The sequence below is a fragment of the Xylocopa sonorina genome, chromosome 12 (genome assembly GCF_050948175.1).
Source record: "Xylocopa sonorina isolate GNS202 chromosome 12, iyXylSono1_principal, whole genome shotgun sequence".
Taxonomy (NCBI): Eukaryota; Metazoa; Arthropoda; class Insecta; order Hymenoptera; family Apidae; genus Xylocopa; species Xylocopa sonorina.
Genome location: NC_135204.1, coordinates 6,112,314 through 6,134,153, shown reverse-complemented (window position 1 = coordinate 6,134,153; position 21,840 = coordinate 6,112,314). Strand labels below are relative to the sequence as shown.

Genomic DNA, 21,840 nt, shown 5'->3' with positions numbered 1-21,840 from the left:
CATAAAACCTAACAAGTCAATACGCTCTGCCTCTTAAATAACATTTCTCCTTCCGTTCGGTAAAGAAATTCCAGTCCATAAAATTCAAATTACTGAAATCACTGACCAAATACTGTAATTGAATCTAAGAATTCAAAACCTTCAATTTTAAATATATAATACGTTTAAGAAATATCGCTGAAATTTCAGCAACGCGACCAAATAATTTCTCAATACAGAATAATATTCAAATTGCTACGCGAAGAGATGTTCCATATCGTTAAAGACTCAGCAACAAGGTACCAAAGAACTCTTCGTTACGTTTAAGAAATATCGCTGAATTTTCAGCAACGCGTCCAAATAATACCTCAATACAGAATAATATTAAAATTGCTACGCGAAGAGATGTTCCATATCGTTGAAAACTCAGCAACAAGCAATAATACCAAAGAACCCCTCGTTCACCCCCAAGTGGCCAACTCCATTGACCTCCGCGCATATTCAACGTCACGTCACGACGCCAGCGTCGTACATCGCGTCCATTATCATGCGTGATATCGAGCGGCTAATAGAGTTACCTGGTTGGAACTGACGTGACGGTGGACGGAAGAACCCGATCGCGTTTCGCCCCGGTTGCTCCCTGTTGCGTGGAACGCGGAAGGCGGCCTGGAATGGGCGCGCTGGGTGCAGCAGCCCCTCGATGGACGGTTTGGCGGTATTTGCGCAGGTGTACGAAACATCGTGTGCAGGGAACGTTGCGAGGAGTGGTTGGCTGTTGCATTGTTAGGCAGTTGGATAACTTGAGACGGGGACGAGAGTGTGCGTGGCGTGCTTGCGGCTTGCTGCACGCGCTCTGATCGATCCTGAGGCCTACTAAGGGGTGCCCTTGCTAAGAATCGGGGTTGATCGCATCAATTAATCGCTTCGATCGGCGCTGGTTGATCGATAATGTTAGGATTTGCTTTTGGGAAACTTTGTGCCTAGCGAGTGGCACCATTTTATTCTTGCATCAGCAAAGGGGGTGGTTTGTAGACGATGATGAGGATTTCATGCGAATAAAATTGTTCCTTTTTGCGTTTGTTTTTAGAAAATGTATAATTTTATTTGTGATAATTTTAGACTGTTTTGTACTGAAGTTAATTGAAGTTGTTCTGTTTTTTAGATGCGAATAGCGACATCGAGGATCTGGACCCGGACGTCCAGGATTACAGCACTGATGAGGACTATAATGACGTCTTTGATGCGACAACTAACGGGTATGTTGTTAAATATCTTTCTCGAATAAATGATATTAATTATTCATATATATAAGCATCAAAAATTTGTCAACTTGTGTCGACCACGTCGACAGTTGCTCGCAAATTCTTCTCTCAAGTATTATCGATATCCTCGACGTGAAATCGAGAAGATACTTCAATCAGAATTACCAACTCGAGAATCACGTGATAGAGAGAGAGAGAGAGAGAGAGAGAGAGAGAGAGAGAGAGAGAGAGAGAAAGGAAGGGGAAGAGTAAAATTTTCCATCGGAAATGTAGATGTGGAATTAAAGAAAAAGCAAAAAGAGAGTCGAGAGAGGCTGGCTGAAGGGGGGGAAGGGAGGATTTCATGGGCTCGCATGATGGAGGAGCGTGGGCAGGGAATGCCGCGGGGCTTAATAAGGAAGCAGCTCGATTGGTTCGATTCGAAAGCTAATAATGCCACTTCCCGTGCGTCGTACAACTGCGAAGGCTGTAGGCGTGATTAAATTTGAATTCTCTCCTGCCTTCTGACAAGCTAATTCGACGCGGGGAGCGTCGATAGGGCCAATCGAGATTCCGACCAGCCGGGAATCTTATCGCGCCTCCTTTCGCGCGTACCAGATTTCGGAAATGAAAACATCCCCGCAGGAAACTGTTTTACCAATTCCTACCTGATGCTCGATTCCTTTTACTTCGTTTCGAATATCCTTCCCAGTTTCTTTCAGAATATCGACATTACTTTTTTTTATTCTTCCTTCACTTGAGATACTTGCATTACGAACAACGTGAACTTCAAGCAAGAAACTTGAACCAAACGCTGCTTGACTCCAAGTAACCCATCCAATCTGAATAATATTTGCAAACTAAAGAAGACGTTTCACACTTTTGACCTGAGCTTCAACTCAAGCTTAAAAATCGAGTCGATCGAATTCAACTGACTCGACTAATTCGAGAACGGGTCTTCCTATCTAACTGAGAGGTCGTCTACCAGTGTGCTTCCGCTTTTTACATTATGAATATCGTAAACTTCAAGCAAGTAACTTGAACCAAACGCTACTTGACTCCAAGTAACCCATCCAATCTGAATAATATTTGCAAACTAAAGAAGACGTTTCACACTTTTGACCTGAGCTTCAACTCAAGCTTAAAAATCGAGTCGATCGAATTCACCTGACTCGACTAATTCGAGAACGGGTCTTCCCATCTAACTGAGAGGTCGTCTGCCAGTTTGCTTCCGCTTTAGTCGAGGATCCACCGTGTCAACCAGCCACTCTCTGCGCGCAGAGGCCATTTCGATCCGCGGGCCCTTGTAATGACGGCGGTAATGCGGCGGACGTGATTGAAATTACGTGTCGTAACCGATCTAAGCGGGGAGCGTTACGTTTACGATATATATCGTGCGCGCACACGGGTCGCCGACTTTCAGCCAACTACATTATTCCTGAACGCCACGTGCCTCCATTAATATTGATGCACACACGAGCCACTACTGCCGCCCTCTCGCAGCAACCCCTTTCGCGAGGGGCTCGTCGAGGGGCGAACGCTGACAGAGACGAGGCCAGACGTTGTTGCGACACGGCCATCGCCTCCCAAAAGATCCTGCGGGATCAACCTCCTCCTTCCTCCTCCATCGGGCACCGGTGAATGCGATGCATGCCGCGGGGTGCATATTCTGATGGTCATCTTTATTGCTCGAGGACCTATTGTCTCGGGATTCTGGTACTAGCGTTCCTCTCGGCTCGCGTGGGGTTTTCGAGCGGATTGGACGAAGCTCTGACAATCGAAAATGTGAAGTAATGTTGTCGATTTTCATCGAGAGTTGATGATTAAATTTGTTTCAAGGATTGCAAAAGTGAATACAGTGGTATATATCGAACACTAATTTTGAGAAGTTAATTGATCTTGCAAAATTAACAGACTAAGATTTCAAACAAAATTTGTCTTTTATTACTATTACAGCAGAACTAAAGTTACTTGACATTTAGTAATTGAATAATTCTATTCTCAAATGAAAAAAAAAACAGAATGATTATGCAGAAATCCAATAGTAATTAATTCAAAGTTATTTATAATAAACTCATACAATCTTTCCTTTTTTTCGCGTGCGATTAACAACTCCCAGAGACAACAGTGAAAAGGAAAAGAGAAACGAAATGCAGTAACCCGTTTCAAGAAGCCATCAATCTGCCCCTGTTCTACCCCTGAATCAGGCTAATAAACGTTGACGAGGAAGAAGCTGGAACGATCGCGATCGGGTTCCACCCCAACGGAAAGCGTCCGTTCGCGGCAATAAGCAGCGTCGCATCTAAATTCACCCCCGAACGGTAATCCAGAACGGCGGGCCGTGTTCGATCGTTTGCACGGCGACTTTAAAACGTCGCCCCCCGTGACAAGCGTCCCGGTTGACGGTGGCGGGTGCACCAGGACCGCGATCCCCCTCTGCCCTCAGGCAAGGTTAAACGTTGCATTATTTATAGAAACCCGGCGAACGCGCCTAATCCCTGTCTGAGACGGTCTTCTGACTGCTTAAAACTGCCAGTCGTAGGAAGTGACGTAGCGCGCCGGTGGGCGCGTCGAACTGTTAACGATTCCCGTCGACTTTGCCCCGCGAGGTTTTAACACCTTCCCAGGTTGGGACTCGCGAGGGCGTCGATTTAATTTCGCGTGGGTGACTCTGGTCCCTGTTCGCTTGATTGACACACGGTCATTGGCGGAAACTCCTGTTTTATCCTACTTTTTTGCTCAGTTGTTAGATCGTTTATATATGTTTGGAATCATCGTAGTTTTCTTCTGTAGAATGCAGAAGATAATAGTTTGCTTTATCCTATTTTTTTGCTGAGTTGTTAGATAGACTATATACGTTTGGAATTATTGTGGTTTTCTTCTGTAGAATGCAAAAGATAATAGTTTGCATAGAGTTTTGTATGAAAGATAAATTATTATGAGGGTTTGATGAAAATTCTGTGCAGCTGTTTTGAGAAATTTGTATGTTCACTGGTAATAGATATTTAAATCGCTCAAGATCAAATTGAAGCTAATAAAAACCAGATATCTTTATAACAGCACAAGAGGTTGAACGATATTTGCATAAAGAAAGAATTATTACACTTTTTAGTAAAAAGAATGCGCGATTGTTTGACGAAGTGATAAGTAGACACGTAAAAACAAACGAGCCATCCGGAGTCAGTTGGAAATTAATCAAGACCGACCATGTCGCGGAATTATTCAGGTTCCACCGTGCAAATGGAGTGGCATCGACGCCAATACAGCGGTGCAGTGTCACGCGTCGCTATCGCAGCGGGGGGTTGAAAACGAATAAAGTAAGATTTAAAAAATACGAACACCACTGGTGTACGTAACTTCCGTGTGACGCGTGTAACTGTATCTGTAGCGGTGCTGGGGGTGAAATTTTTATGGGGAATTGCGAACGATAAAGCGCGGAACGATCGCGGGACGTGACGTGCAAAAGCCGGAAAATTGATCCCCGCTGTTACATAATTTTCACGCGTCGCGCGGACGTTGTAAAGCGCTCTGAAATTTTAACTCGTTGCCGTCGTTTTAATAAACGATATTTACGATCGCCGCCGGCGCGCACGCCAAACTTTCGCGAGCCCTGGCCCACCCACGTTCACGTCGCGAACGTCCGCTAAATTCATACGTATTTCTCTACCGTTTGCTATACCGTCTGTCTTCCGTCACGTTCTTCCGCGACGCAATATTTGTCGCTAATAACGCGCGCCCCCCGAGGGAACGTCGCTAACTCGCCAAATTCCCGTTCAAATGTAATTTAATTAACATTTTTCTCGCATCTTAGTTGCGTACTTTCATTCGAAAATCTTTTCTGATTGCTCTAATTAAATTTGTTCATTTCTGCGCGTCTTCGCTTGGAAATTTTCAGGATATCTACTCGCGTTCCATTTAATATTATTTTCGATAGAAATGATTTTGAAAATTCATAAGATACGTAGTGGCACGCGTGCACTGCGTTAGGGGTTGCAATCACTACCGCACGCATCGACTTTCATAGTCCTGTTCCTCTGAAACAGAGTCACTTTCGTTTTACTTTAGTCTCTGGAATTACCCACTAAAAATTTCTTCGAAAAAATATAAAAATTCCAAATACCTCAGCACGAGGGACGATATTATTTTTCCACTTTCAGCGTTCCAATTTTCGCGCGTTTATCGGGGGTGATTTTCGTCCGTTACGAGGGCGAAAGCGTAACGCGTCACCGTGGCGGTTGATAAGCACCGCCTCCTCAAAATGCATAGAATTACTTTGCATGGTAAACACACGTAGGAAACGCGGGCTGGGTCCTTTTTCCAGCGCCGCTGCAACCCCTTACGGGCGCAGGCACCCGCGCCGCGGACGCTGTTAATTTCGTCCCGTGTCGTTTCGCGTCGAAAACCGACGGGACGTCGTTAGCCCTGTGCACCGGTGATTTCAATCACGCGAAACTTCCCGAACGCAACTTTTTGTCCGCGCCCAGAGCCTCAACCCTAGTAATTTGATAATCCCTTAATGGCACCGCGTAAAATCGACCTAGAGGGGAGGGACGGTGGTCGACGGGGTAAAAAATCCGTGGATCGACGCTAAGACGACGTGATACGATTAAACGTGATTATTCGATAAAATCCTGGCGACTTTTTTCTTCGTTCTCCTCCTCCTTTGCTTACGTCAAAGTGTAAAAAAAGATTCTAATACAACCCTCTTTCGTTTCTTCTATATAAAAATACAATTTTCTACTTCCTTCTATATTCTCTAAACGGGACAGTGAATTCATCAGAGAACGAACCCCTTTAAACAGAAGTTAGCCACGACAACACGTAGGAATACAGAACAAACGATTCGTCTTCGCAGAATCATCTTTCGACAGTTATAGCAGTCATTTGTCTCTAGATACTCAATAATTTAACAAGTGTATGCTTCCTTTTTTATTGATTAAACTATGCACGACGGCTGTAACCGTCATTTGCGTACACATCGCCAAGGATCTGACGGCTATAGACGTCATTAACGTCAAAGTGTAAAAAGAGATTCTAATACAATCCTCTTTCGTTTCTTCTATATAAAAATACAATTCTCCGCCTCCTTCTATATTCTCTTAACGGAACAGTGAATTCCTCAGGGAACGAACCCCTTTAAACAGAAGTTTGCCACGATAGCGCGCAGGATCGCGTAATCCAGCGTTGGTAGGCCGGCCACAAAGGGCGGCGTCCATCAAGCATCACGGAACTGTCACAGAGGCCCCAGGCTGGTGGTTCTTACTTAGCTAGGATCGAGCCAGCGGTGCGCGAGGCTACGCAATCCGGACACAACCCCTATAGGCGGCAATCACCGCGTTTGCCAAGGCGCGCACCCTGGTGCGTGTTCGGTGTTCGATGCACGGGCACGCGCGGCCGCTCCTGTTTACACGCGTGGAACGTGATTGCGCGGGGCTTCGTACCGCGGTAACTAAACCCGGACCCACCGTTCCATATTGAATATAAATCAAGCTATGATCAGTAAGTCATAGGCGAGTTCCGGTGCACCTGTGGCCCGCAGCGTTCACTGTTCTTGACGCACGGGCTCTGCTTAAATTGTTGATGATACTGCCGCCCAGGAATCGTGCTCGCTCCGCGCCAGACACGATGCAACGTGATCCTTGCCCAGCTTCGAGCGGGATACGATGGATCGCGTTGGGATACATCGTGACGGAAGAATATCGATCGAATTTGTTGAGTACTTTGAGATTTTTACTTTCACAGGAATTTTCATCTTCTTCTTGCGATTTTTTACGGTTTTGCGCAAAGTTACGCGTGATTGGCTGGATCGCGTTGGGATACATTGTAACGCGAGCATGATGGAGGAACATTGCTCGAATTTCTCGACTACTTAGAGATTTTTACTTTTACATGAATTTTCATCTTCTTCTTGTGATTTTCTACGTTTTACGGAAAATTACGCGCGATTGTCTGAGAATAATTGAGTTTCGTATCTTTCTTAAAAAGATTCGTTTCGACATTATTTTTTTCCTCATAGAAGCGACTAGCCTCGAAAGCAAGTGTGTCGCGTAATAGTTATAAATCAGTTCGCTTTACGAAACCCACCTACAGTATATCGATTCGAAAAGAATCAAATAGGAACCCAATATTTTTCTGTTTCTGAAAAAAGAAAAATCGAGCTTAGCCAAAGTGAAGAGTGAGAGGCTCAGAGAACATCAGAGCCATCGCGTAAACGCGAGCCGTCATCCGGTTGGTCCTCGTCTCGAAGACACGATCGTAGCTAAACCAGAAGGAGAGGATGTCACCTACAGTATATCGATTCGAAAAGAATCAAATAGGAACCCAATATTTTTCTATTTCTGAAAAAAAGGAAGAAACGAGCTTACTCAAAGTGAAGAGTGAATTTCAGAGAACATCAGAGCCATCGCGTAAACGCGAGCCGTCATCCGGTTGGTCCTCGTCTCGAAGACACGATCGCGGCTAAACCAGAAGGAGAGGATGCCCGGAGCCACTCGTGGAAGTTGCAATCAATCGTGACTTCCGGCCGATCTCGCCGCCAGGGGAGAGAGAAAGTAATCGCGTACATTAGGGCAATATAAATCGGGCACGGCGGACGTTGTCGCGCGGCGCTCTCGCTGGAATATTAAGTATGAATATGTTAATGGACCCGCACCCTATTCTTCTCACCCTCTCGAGCCGCGAAATAATGCATAGCCGAGGCCTGGACTCCCCCTTATCGCCGAGGTGATATACGATCGCCTGGCGAGCGCTATTTATCGAAGTGTTTCTAGAAATGGACTGGCCAGGATTCCGCTGTTTTTATTACCCTCTCTCGTTTCCTCCTTTTGTGCTCGCGCTTCGACAAAAATCGGTTGTGGGAAAAGGTGTATCATGAAGGGTGGTATTTAAACCACCTTGGATATTAAAAATTGTTCCAAAGAATCATTGTAATTGCTATTATTAATTAATGTTGTTATATATCGTTCGAGTTAGAATTTTATTATTTTATGTCAAACATGGGAATATTAACATACGACAGTGTTATATATTGATATATTATCTGTGTTTACATTTTGAAAAAGATAATTGTCGGAGTTCAAGTTCTATTTGATTGTAATATTTTGCAAAACACTTACCAAGGCGTTCTGAAGTGCCAGGATCTTGTGGGTCATCGCTGCTACTTCCGGATTCACTGTCTGTTACACTAATTTTTCTATTTCTCGCATCCGATACGTCATTACTGTTTACACTTGCTCGAAATTAAAAATTTCGCGATACGTGTGCTCGCTACGACCATCGAAACTGTACTAACGCTGGACACATCGTATTCAGGACTACAGTCGTAGAGGAATTTTACGTCACAATGTCACTTTCCAACCGAAAACATAAACAGCCTAAGAGACCACATTCTCGAACCAATTCTTCGCATCTATCAATTGGAGATAACAAAATTCAACATAAATACAGCTGCTCGAGTTGCCACGCGAAACATCGTGGCGAGTGAGAGTCGCCATTCGAACGCAAAGGGTTAAAGCGGAGGAGATCGGAATGTGGATCGAGAAGGGGTTAATAAGATGACCAATTTGAATTTTCTTCGACGTAAATTAGAATTATTAAGTTAGAGACGTATAAATTTCAGTATTATTTTACACGATTCGAATTAAAGTTTTATTATTTTATGTCAAACATGAGACTATTAAAGCGGAGGAGATCGCAATGTGGGTCGTGAAGGGGTTAATGAGATGACCAATTTGAATTTTCTTAACGTAAATTGGAATTATTAAGGTTGAGACCTATAAGTTTCTAGTTGAGACTTAATGAATATAAAACATATAAAGATGAAGTCCTCAAGAATATATACTTGATATCGTGTATTAGAGAAGTAGAAGCGTGTTATAGAAATGATACGCTATTAACGAAAATTATTTCGTAGCAACGAAACAGCGTAGTAATAACGAAACTGAGGATCGTGGAGCATTCCAATTCCCTTTTGCTTTTTAATTTTATTAAAGCCCGCGTTTTATTACGCGCCTGGATAAAACTCGAGCACGGAAGTTGTAGAAGCGTCAAGCTCTTAATGCAGGGTCCTTTTGTTGCAACAACACGGGGAATTATAAAACTGAAATTGAAATCATTTTATTCCCTTCTATTTATAATATTAATATAGTGCAAAATTAGCTTCAATGCGTACCTTTAACGTTAATCAAAGTTACATCGATACTGGTAAATGTTATTAAAGCGCACGGAATTCTTTCTTAATTAAAGTAATTTTAATTGGCACGATGTATTCCCCGTTACAAGTACCATGAATATTGTAAACAGGAAGTTGGCGAAGGATCGCTGTAAAATTCAGAACATTGGCCAAAAAGTTTGAATTGACTTCGCCGTGCTTCCTTAAACATACTCAGGATCCTGCGAGACCTCGTGTATTATGAAATTAACGGTTCTCCCAGGATGTGATTAATTTTAGCTACGTGACTTTGAGGAACTCTTCCACGGATTTAACGATCCAAGCTATTACAGAGTTAATTAAGGTAACTATAACGAGCTGAAAAATACTACACTTTATCTATGTTAATACATACAAAAATGTTGAATTTCTCTCAATTCAACAAAAAAAGATTCAAATTTTTTCTGCGAAATACTAAAATACCAATATGTCGACACTAGACAAATCTTCGGATAAAACCATACTGTAATCCAAATAATCTATTTCCAAATTTGCAAAATAACCAATTAATCTCAATGTATCAAAAATAATAAAGAATCTCGCGCTGAAATCGAAAATTGCTGACAAGAACCCGTCCACGAATACGTCTTCTCCATAGGCAAACACTCGTTCACTCAACAGAGGGGGCCATCGTCGATACACGACACCCCTCGAAAGGAGCACAGCGGGCGGGCCCGCGTTATTGGCATAATCAGAATTCCGTCGTCAATCAGCCGAAACTTTCAGCCCGGAAAGCTCGACTCCTTTAATGATCCCCTTCGTTTTAAAGTTACGTTGTTAGCGAGGAGCCAGCACGAAGTGGCTCGAGCGAGATCGATCTGCATGTGGGTGGAAACACTGGCCGCCCTACGGGCATCCGACGTGGGATCGTCGTCGCATAAAAATCATCCAAGGACAAGGGTTCGTGCACCCATGCGCACACACTCTCTCTCTCTCTCTCTCTCTCTCTCTCTCTCTCTCTTCATCTATCACACATTCGCCTCTTTCACTTCCTCTCACTCGAGTTTTTAATACGATCCATCGAACGGCGATCGAACGAATGGATTCAGTCTCATTTGTTAGGCCAGATGAATATGATTTAACTCTGCGCGAGGCGGAGGTGGGTGGCTGCAGAGTGCATTTTGTGTTTCGGTTATCGGAGCCGGATTAAATTCACCCTGCGCACCGACGTGAATTTCGTCGACCACGTTATGCGAATGGCCCCCCCTTCGAATTGAATTTCGAACGCGCGGAATATAATGGAGAGCCTGTTACTCGAAGGGATTGAAAGACTGCCGCGAGTTTCGCCTTTTTTACGAGGTCTCCTCTCTTATTGAACATTGTTCGCTTTGGAAAATTCTTGTTTCTTTGCATTAACTTATTGTTACCCATAGTTTCTATTAAAATGGAAATTAAAATTCTCTGTCGCTAAAATATATATTGACAACAGAAATTACAGCTGCAAAATTGCTATTTCAATAATAGCTTCTATTGCTAATCAGTCCATAGAGAAGCCAAATGCAAAGAATTAAATATATACACCTACTCCTCTTATCTTTACAGTGCATTTACCTTTTTCTGCGAGACTATACGCATCGATGGTGGAAAGATGGAAATTTTTAAGGGAATTTACCTTTATCTCAAAAGCCGCCCAGTCTGTTTACCATTTAGCCGCTCGATATCGCCTTTTAAACCGAGAACGGTTTAAAAACCGGCGCGATTTAATATGCATTTTAATAAATGGCCCGAAACGACGCCGCGCGGTGTAACGCGCAGCTGTAACCGGGTGTCGTAACAAGTTCCTGGCTATCGCTAAGAACAGCACCCCCTCCCGCCCTTCTATGGACATTTTTCCGGATGAGACGACTTACACGCTGTAAAAATCTAAACGCACCCGGTAATAATCGTTGAATGTTCATACGACGCGCCACTCAACACCTGTAATCATGCTAAACGGAGCATGTTAACCGGCGCGGGGCGGCCGATAAAAAGTCCCGACTTGCGCAGGCCGTGGCGTTCTTTGGTCAGCTTCTCGCGCGACAACATGTTGCTCGTACATTTCGATGAGAGCACGCTAACGGGTGCTCGAGAAGTGTCCCCCTTCAAATCAGATTCTTCAGTAAATAATACGAATATTGTTAAGTACTTGCAATATTATTGTACAATATGGGACAATATTGCATGCTAAATTCTCTTTGGTTTCAGTGGATCTGGTTTCTAATTGTACGTTCACGTGGAGGTTTTAAAAGTTAACAGAATGTCAAGTATTCTCGAGAATGAATAGGATACAGAACGTCGCGATTGTTATTCTACAAACATTGTGCGAATTTAGTTTCTAATTGTACGTTCACGTAGAGGTTTAAAAAGTTACAAGTATCTTCGAGAATGAATAGAACGCAGAACATCGTGATTGTTATTCTAAAAATATTGTTCGTTTCATTTTGCAGAACTGACATGGAGCCAGTATCCGGTTCGAAAAGTGGCACGCTTAAGTTCATCCGTACTTTGAGCAACATTTCGAAGGACGCTGGGGGTGTCGCGCACATGAGATGCGAAGTCGTTGGCGATCCTCCACCGACTAAAATCAGGTGGTTCAAGAATGAAGCGCCCCTCGAGGAGAAGCGGCCCAAAATTACCATTAAGAAGATACACGCGCAGGTAACACCATTGTCGCACGATAAATCTAATAATAACAATAGCACTTCGCTAAATTATGTTTGATTTAAAACTCCTGCTGGTAACTTTGCTAGTTTCGAATCACGTTTTTCATTATTTCCCTCGAATACGATATCTAAAGTTACGTGACTTGTCTCGCGGTTAAACGACGAAAGTAGCAGGTACGAAACGTTATTATTCCACAGACGCACGAGCACGCGGCGAAGAACATCGCCGGAAGCCGGCTGAAGATCATCAACTTAGATGTCTCTGACGTCGGGTTCTACACTTGCCGCGTAACAAATGGAAAGGATCAAATCCAAAGCGAAGGTACTCTTCGGGTCGATTCGTCCAAGAGGCTCAGTGAGTAACGATATCTCAACGATTACTTCTAAACGGATATTTCTACGGAGAAATTTACTTGAGAAACTTACGAATAGTTAGAAACTTTGAAATAATTTTGAATGGAATCGAAACTAGAGAAAAGAATAATTATCCATAATCAAAGAAATAAATCAACACTGATTCTAATTTCTCGCTAAGAATGCATTTGTTTGTAAATTTTGAGTTTAAAATTTTGTTCTTCCTTAAAACACGGTTGTTAAACAAATAGTAATAAAAATATATATATATATATAAATATAAAAGTATTGTGTTTGCGAATTTAGTTTCTCGATGAAAGATAGTCGATGGAATTATCGAACCGTATCGGACAAGTTGCACCCTCGTCGTCCATCGGGGTGTCCGAATTAAGCCCGCGTGGAAACGTGTCACGATCTCGATCGAGTATCCGCGATGATGAAGAAAAGCTTTTCGTGATCTCGAGCGGAGACGAGCGAAATACAGGAGGGCTTTAACAGGGGGATCGTAAAACTGTCAATTCGACTCATCGAAATTCCACTTTGACGTCTGCTCACTGGGTACGTGAGAGGAAATTGATTCCCTCGGGTAGCGTGATTCTACTTAGGAAAAAAAAAAAAGGGAACGCGGACATGCTTGCTTCTCCTACTTTTTTAGCCAACGTTTGAACACTGAAACGCCCTCGAAGTCCCCTCGATAATTTTGTTACAATTGCTCGAAGACATTTCTTCACTTTAACATTAAATATTTTACACAGAATGAAGCATTCAATAAATTTATAAAAATATATACAGATAATGACTCTTATCTGTTTTATTGGAAAATAATTTAATAATATTTTTATTTGCGACAAAAATGGAATTTTTTAATAGTTAAACATTTTTCATTTGAGTTTGGATCAATCGTTCTATTTCTCGGCAACTAATTAATTTTATTTAACAGCAGTCGCAGCAGCAATTTCCTTGAACTCGCGAAGCGGCGTAGACGGAAATTCCGCGCGCGGTGTACAAATGGTCTGACAAGTCGTAAACTCATAAAGCTTCTGAAACACATTGCACGCAAAGTTGGTGAATTGCAGTCTAATAAACTGCCGTCGCCGTGACGCAGAGAACTATACACGAAAACTCCATTTTCTAAAATGCGATTTGCTATGTCTGCCGCCTTTATGAATTTACTTCGTCCCAGCAATTCAGCGAATATTCCTTTGGAAGTCCTCTGTTCGCTTAACTGAGGGTACATCCAACTGTACAATTCATTTAGCAACGTTGTAGAAAATAAAGTAAATAAATAAGGAAAGCTTCCATTTCAAGCGATTTCTCATTTCTCTGCTCACGCTGTTTTTCAATAATTTTACTGTATTCTCTAAGTCTCGTTTAAAAATTTTACCATTGATCATTTTATATAATTCCATGAACCTCTGGAGTTTATAATATTTTCTAAATTTTATTTCTATTTAATTAGTTATTTTCTGAAAAAAATATTTCGAATAATTTTAATCGAAATCTACCACTGCTTAGAAGGCAGATTAAAAATTATTTCGAGAATGAGTAATTCGAATGAAATTCCTTTCTAAACATCGTCTACACATTCTCGCGCAAAAGCGACTAAGGCGGCACCCTCTAACGGGGATAGAATAAAACCACTTTCGTCCCCGCTATCTTCGCCGCTGCATTCCTTCGTGTTAATAGCCTCTGCAAACAGTCTCCGTGTGACGCGGCAGTTAGAGCAGGCCTACCGTGTTTTCCAGCGAAGCTTAGACGCGACACCATCAACAAATTAATTCTAATCCGTTTCCGCTGATGCGTCGCCCAACGTAACAGCCTCCTCCATTTCTGGGCTGTTAAGGTTTCTTCTCAGCCCTTGTTTCCAGCCCTTAAGCAGCTCCAAGGTGCCGCGCGAATTCAATTCTCCGGGACAGAGAATTGAATCGAGCAGAATGTACGACGCTGCTTCGTGCATGGAAAACTTGATGTTACTTTTCGAACCATCAAATTTCATCGATAGAAATCGATAGAAATTATTACTTCTTATAGATAAACAAATTTGAAACGAAAGTTTGTTCTCCAATTATATTTTTAACTTTATCTAGTCTTCCATCGTCAACAGAAATTTAAAAAATACTCATTTTAATATTTACCAACTCAGAAATGTTCAATTCCTATTAAACCTGATTGAAAATAGTAAAATACCACATCGACATTCTTAGAAACATACTTTGCTAAAATTCGAAATGATAATCATAACCCGTGGGAGGGTCCAAAATAAAAAGTCACCCTCGCATCTTTCTAAGGAGGAGAAAAATTAATAAGGGACGAGGGAGAACTAGTTTCGAAGGCGTATTAAAGGCTGGTGCCGTGGCTAATTCAGCCCCATCCCCACGGCGCTTGTCGTCCCTCATAAGTCGGTATTCAGCCGGAAAGTTTTCGCCAGGGTGTCTCGGAGCGGAATTCTCGCGCGAGAGGAAACTTTCAGCCGAAAGGCTGGCTTGCCCGGCAGCGATGAAACAAAACTGACAGCGTTCCTCTGACGAAGTTACCGGCCGACACCCCTAACAAATTCTAATCTAATCGCGAGCGGGTGGGGGCGCGCGAGAGCGCGGAACGAGCGCTTCTTCGTCTTCTTTCCGGTCTGAGGACGGACCGATGGCCACGATCGCGCGCCCCTCGCGCAGTCGAGCAACTTTAATATTAGCACTCTGCAAGTCAAACTCCCTCGTCCGCTCCTCGTCCGTGGACAGAGGGAAGATTCCGAGTTCTTTCCACTCGTTTCGCTGGCTTCCGCGAAGACGCGCTGGTTCGAGCTGCGAGCGCATTCCTTTGGGAATACACCCATTCGTTTGACTAGGGTGCAGTAGAGGGATCGAGCTGTTTATTTTATGAAATCGACGCAGCAAATTTAGTCATCGTGATTGTTATAAAAATATATTGATAAAGTCGTGATTTTGAGAGTTATGGAAAATGATTGTTAAAGTAATGTTTCTGTAATATCGCGCGTTTCACTAGGGTGCAGGGTGCGCGATGGTACACGATTGAGCAGTTTGTTTTATGAAATCGACGCAGCAAATTTAGTCATCGAGACTATTATAAAAAATATTTAATAAAGTCGTGATTTTGCGAGTCATGTAAAATAATTGTTAAAGTAATGTTTGTGTAACATCGCGATAGCGTTGAGATGGTGTGTATCGATTTGGAACGGTGTCTTTTTATGAACGAAATCGTATGCGCGTCAGGATTTCAGGGTTAGTTCAAGGGTGCGAGAAGTCGAGTTAATTAACACGATGCTCAATTATTCAGGGCAGGCCTAATAAGCCGTGTCGAAACTGTTTGCCGCTGGTACACGATCGGAACGAGTTTGCGTTGCGCGCGAGCGTCACGGGCCTTTTATGGCAAAGGTGTTGCTTTCGGGCACGGTGTTGACCCGTCTAATTGTAAGTAGCGTCGAACGTAATGATTCGTGGGGCGAAACGGCTGCGACCACCGGTCGAGGACACGAAAAACTGAATAGTAACATCTAGCAATACAAACATCTATCAAAAAATTAGAGAATTTGTCAAATTTTTACTTCTGACGCGAGTTTGCGATTTTCAAAAAGTTGATAATGATTAAATATTGTTTTCTAAAAGTAAGTCGAAGCAACAACTGAATGGTAACATCTAGCAATATAAACATCTATCAAAAAATTAGAAAATTTGTGTAATTTTTACTTCTGACTCAAGTTTGCGATTTTCAAACAGTTGGTAACGATTAATTATTGTTTTCTAGAAGTAAGTCGAAGGTGTTTTCCTCGTGCAAATATTTCAACGCAGTCTTGGCGAATTTTTTTGTCGAACAACGGCAGTAATTACCGAACACACAGAGGCAGAACGGGAAATTGGGGATGGTAAATGGCTGCACTAAAAGGACGTCTAGCCCCGCACCTTCCTAATTCACTTATCCGCGTTGCCCTCGAGTTTTTAACGAAGAGGCTGAACACTTAGTTATCCTGGAACCCTGTCAGCCAGGTGCTCGTGTTTACTTAATCTGTCGGATGAGATCTTTCAAAGGACACTCGTGTGTTTGCTTCCAACGTCACACGAAACGTTAAAGCCGTATATTTTTAGTAAAACGGTCTGTTGGGCTGTTTGATAAAACTCTGACAAATATTGGCCACCTTCTTACAACCCTTAAATCCATTTCTATAAACCTCGTAGCAAAAAGAAGACTGAAAGTCGCAGCAAAATTATTTAAAAAAAAATAAAAAACTATTATCTTTACTCAATGAGAGACCTAAAGAAACGATTGATTAAATAACTAATTATTCCGAAATGATTGCATGCGTGCAATAAATAAAATTCATAACGCAGTAATTAAAACACGATCGCGGCCAAAAAATCGCAATCATTTCCCGCAGAAAAATTGGAGATACCACGAAACGCTCGAAGCTGGACGAAAATTTCCAATTCTACGAGGGGAAACGTGTCGCGATAAAATTGAGCTGAAATGAAAAAAAAAAAAAAAGGAGCGCATGGAAAAATAGGAAAGCAGCCATCACGGTTGCATTTGGCGGAAAGAATTCCCGCGCGTAATAATTGTATTCAATTTCGCGCGTCAGCAGCCAGTCCAGGGCCGATCCCTATTTTTCTGAATAATAAAAGAGAGAACGCGTTTCGCTCGTCCGAAATTTCCCGCCGCCGATCGACCAACCCCCTCGTCCTGTGCGCCATCGATGAATATTCAAGACACTGTCCATAATTTTTCATATAATTCCGAGTCACGATCCGCCACGCTCTCTCGATTATTTACAATCGACCGTTTTTGTTCGCCCAGATACGGGTAAAATGGCCGTGAAACGAGCGCCATGGAGAACGTGAAAGAGGAACATCAGCGACAAAATTCACGGGCACGGATTAAATTGACAGCTGCACTCTGGACAATGATTTTACAATGACGATTAATACTCTGATGAGTTGAGAAATATCGAAATGAGCATTTTTTAAATTTCTGTTGACCATGGAGAGGACCAGATAAAGTTAAAAATATAATTGAAAAGCAAACTTTGCTTTCGAATTTTCTTATCTACAGGAAGTAATAACAGGGATGGTAAAGAAAAAAAGTGATTTCCATCGATGAAACTTGATGGTACCCGAATGGAAACCGGAGGAGTCATCGTTCGAAAAGTAACATCAAGTTTTCCATGCACGAAGCAGCGTCGTACATTCTGCTCGATTCAATTGATGTGTTACAGACGATCGTGTAATTCTAAGTCAACCCTTCCTGCGTTTTTTTTAATTTCTATTACAAGTTTCTTCGTTAACGCTTACTAAAAAAAAAATGCTTAATATCCATTTCTTTGATTTGTAATCGTTTATATTCAAAGGATGAGAACAGCTTTCAGAACAGGGGATGAGAAAAACGATACAAATTAAAGAAAAATTGTTCGAACAAAAATTACTTATGCTTTAATGTTAAATTTAAGTTTGGGAGCGTTTTGAAGCGTAATCGTCGCGTATAACCAATCGAGAAGCGGAAGTCTGGCAGCAACGAGCGCAGTTCTTCGTGAACGACTCGAAAATGATATGCGACGAATTCGACGGGTCGCGTTCCACGGCTGATTCGATTAATTCACAATTATATCCGGGATCCTGGCTATAATATCGATTCCGGTGGGCGGATACCCTCGCGCTTGGCTACCCCTTATTTCACCGCGCGTCCTAGCCGAATTTTAATTAATTCTGGAATTATTAATCCGACCTGGCCAGCTGGCCAACTTTGATCCGCCTATTTTCGCGGGAATAATTGAAAAAGTTCCCCGTTCGACGATCGTTTCCGGTCGCGACGACGACGCCGTTTCGATGTCAAAGTTTTTCATCCCCCTTTGACGATCCAAGCGGTTTCCCAAGGGCGATCGACGAGCGAAGGAGGACGAATTCGTATCCGATTTCTGTTTGTCGATTCGATTTCAACTTTCTCGTTTTCGTCGCGTGGTCGACGAAAAGGATTCGAGTAGAATAAAAAAAAAAGACAAAAAAACAACGGAACAGAGCCTCTATCGGAAACAAAAGCAGAGAAACAAAGGGGGCGCGTAAAAAAAGCAAGGAATAAAGTGTAGACGATAAAAGCTGAAAACTGTAGACCAAAATATAAAATAAACACCGAGGAACGAACAACTGAAAAATAAAAGAAACGTCCACGCAGAGAGGAGCTCGCTGGAAACAAGCGAAACGTGTACAGAGAGGAAAGCACTGTGGAATAAAAATAGAAGATCGTGTAACACGTCCTCGTGATAATTTATCCATCACGAAGTATCACATAGTATCCTACGAAAAATCGCAATTTCAATCAACATCTAATTAACCCCCTACTCTCAAATCGAACCACTTTAAAAAAATCCCAATATCAAAGAAACTTAAGTAATCCAATAAAAAACCATCAATCAAAATTTATATATTACCCAATCAACCCTTCTATAATGCGACTAATACGTATCGCGTTCTATGAAAACCATACTGAAAAAAATTCAGAAGTAACTAAAATATAAATCAGCTCGAACGAGAATTACGTTCTCAGAGCACCAATTTTTTGCTCTCGAACGAAAATTACGTCCTCGAAGCACCAATTTTTTACTCTCGAACGAAAATTACGTCCTCAGAGCACCAATTTTTTACTCTCGAGCGAACTTCGTTGACTCGTGGTTCGTTTCTCGCGCCATAACAGAGGTCACCAAGTGACTTCCACGCGCCATCCGCGAGAGCATCGATGGAACTCGAGGAATAATCGAAAAAGTTCCGCTGTCACTGAAGACAGTCGCATCCGGTGGACGCGTTAGCATCGAAGGATGAATGCTCGGTTCTGCTTGCGTTGCGTAGAGGTTGTCCAAAGACCGTTCGATTTACGGACAAGTCGATGAACACAAAGCCGTGACGGGGGTGGGTCGAGGGAAATAGTGAGAGGGGGTTGCACAGAGGGAGGAGAAATTTTAATGGACAGGAATTCAAACAGAGAGAGAGAGACTTGGTACGTGGAATTTCAAATGGCAAAGGGATCGATGAGAGGAAGACGAAACGGAAGTATCGGAAGCAAATCCGCGCTGAAAGTTCTACCATTTATAAGAATGCTTTCCCGCGGTTATTTTGACGATTCGACGCGGTTGAAATATTTTTCCACGAATTATCAGAAAATATATCGCAAAATTTTTAGATCGAAGCTTAATTGTTTTGTAAATTACAAGATTTTTCATAAACATCTTACGCGTTAAATTGTAAATAGAAGAAATATTGCAAAAACTGTATAGAAATGAAAATATCTAAACAACGAGATGCTTTTTTATTGGAGAATACGAAGGAAGAAGCGTACAGTTTACAATAAGCAAACTGAAAGGGATTGCGAATACAAGAGACGCAAAGATTGGATACAAAAAGACTCGTATAGAAGAAGTCTTACAGAGGAACGCAGAAACTCGGCCAGAAAAAGGTTTCCTGTCACTCGGTAGGAAGAGAACCGAGTAAAGAGATTCGCGGAAAGACTAACCAGCAAATATAAGAAAAGAAACCTACGGAAGGGAGGTTCAAACAGCAGAGCTTACGGAAACGACGCGAAGAAGACCCAAAGAAAAATGCTCGTGGCAACCGTAAAGTGACTGTTCGGATAAAAAAAAACGTTTCGAACGGTGCAAAACGCTTGAAAGACTATTAAAACCTCGCACAAAAAACTCCACTAACGAACGATATAAAGTAAAACCCCGCAAATAAAACCAGCGTTCGTGGTACGCTCTTGAATCCATAAAGAACAATTCGTGGCTCATCAGAGTCGCAGTTTTCCGCGAAACAAACCGAGTCGAACACGGTACGCGAACTGTTGCGCGGGTTGAAAAATATGTTCATCAACGAGCAAACACGACCCGCGCCGCGAGAACACCTCCGAGCACCGATAAAACACGCGGCTCCACCCCGGACGCGAAGCGGAGGGGTTCGCCACCAACGCGAATTACTTCATCGACTATCTAATCGCGCGATCGTGCACAGCCCCGCGTATTTTTCGACTCCCCATCCGCCCACGCGTTTCATTAGGGACCCCGCGCGCGGTTCACCCGTTCTCGACGAGATAAAAACACGTACACGCGCAACAGATGCGTGCGTATCCACGTATGTATGTGCGTATGTATATACACACTCACTGTGAGGGGAGCAGAGGGTTTCGTATCGAAGAACTGGGAAAGACAATGGTGGAAACCGACGGAGAAACGGAACTGGCAGAAACACGACGGTGGCCAGAGGTGGAAGCCGCTTCGAAGGAGTTTCAAACTACACAGCCGTGTAATCATATACAGATAAGGGACGTGCGTATTCGCGAGACGAGGGCGAGATTCTATCGTTTCAGCAGCTGCGCCGTAAGAGGATCTGGACCTTGGCGAAAAGCCTCCACGCCCGATTCCACAGCGAGTTCGTAGAGTTATTTAATGATTCTTGGGAAAGATGCCGAGGAAGCTTTGGTTACCTGCTTTGGTTATCGCGCCGCGAAGAATGGTACCAGAAGGCCACTGGTAAACGACGCGCAGTTATGCCTCGACGATTTCTTTTCAAAGACGACCCCTTTTTTGTCAGAGATTGCGGCAGTCGAGTTTGTCTAAGCTACTTTTTAGAAAATAAAACTTTTGTCGTACCAGTTGCGTGGACCAACAATCCTAGATGCTATGTGTCATTTACTTGAATTATCTTTAAAATACTTACTGCTAACGTTACATTTGATCGCATCGAACAAGTCAAGTAACTCGACTTCAAAAACTTACGCGCCCAAAAGTCGAGTTACTTTCATTTCTCTGAAAAGGTGACTGTTCAACGTTAAGAAGAGGAGCGAATTTCCGTTCGCGACGCGTCAACGAAACTCGCGCAGACCAATTAGAGTGGCGCGAGTGCAACTTTCGAGATCTCGATTGTGGCAGTCGAATTTATCTAAGCTACTTTTTAGAAAATAAAATTTTTATCGTACCAGTTGCGTGGACCAGCAGTCCTGGATGGTACGTGTCGTTTACTTGAACTATCTTTAAAATACTGCAAACATTACATTCGATCGCATTAAACAAGTCAAGTAACTCGATTTCAAAAACTTACGCGCTCAAAAGTGAAGTTACTTTCGTTTCTGTAAAGAAGCGACTGTTCAACGTTAAGAAGAGGAGCGAATTTCCGTTCGCGACGCGTCAACGAAACTCGCGCAGACCAATTAGAGTGGCGCGAGTGAAACTTTCGAGATCTCACCCCTCGAGCAATAGCGATCCAATTAATCAAGGGAACGTCCACGGGCGGACCGATTTGCGGACGGTCCGCGATCGGCCCGCGAAGCAGTTTCGTTCGACGCGTCGGACCGAGGAGAGCCAGTTATCAGCGGCGATTCAGGGAAATCGGGTAATTTACGAGCAGCCGCGGCCGTGGAATGCAACAATGCC

At 42.9% G+C, this 21,840-nt stretch overlaps 1 protein-coding gene across 1 annotated transcript in view; it reads left to right on the top strand.

Moving 5' to 3' along the window:
- Nucleotides 1-1,145: 1,145 nt before the first annotated feature.
- Ror (tyrosine-protein kinase transmembrane receptor Ror) overlaps nt 1,146-21,840 on the top strand; it is a 49,077-nt gene continuing 28,382 nt past the window's right edge. Inside the window, exons 1-3 of the mRNA XM_076905922.1 lie at nt 1,146-1,235; nt 11,856-12,066; nt 12,270-12,426. Coding sequence (XP_076762037.1) covers nt 11,863-12,066; nt 12,270-12,426 — 361 coding nt within the window. The 5' untranslated portion in view covers nt 1,146-1,235; nt 11,856-11,862. The remainder of the gene's footprint in view (nt 1,236-11,855; nt 12,067-12,269; nt 12,427-21,840) is intronic.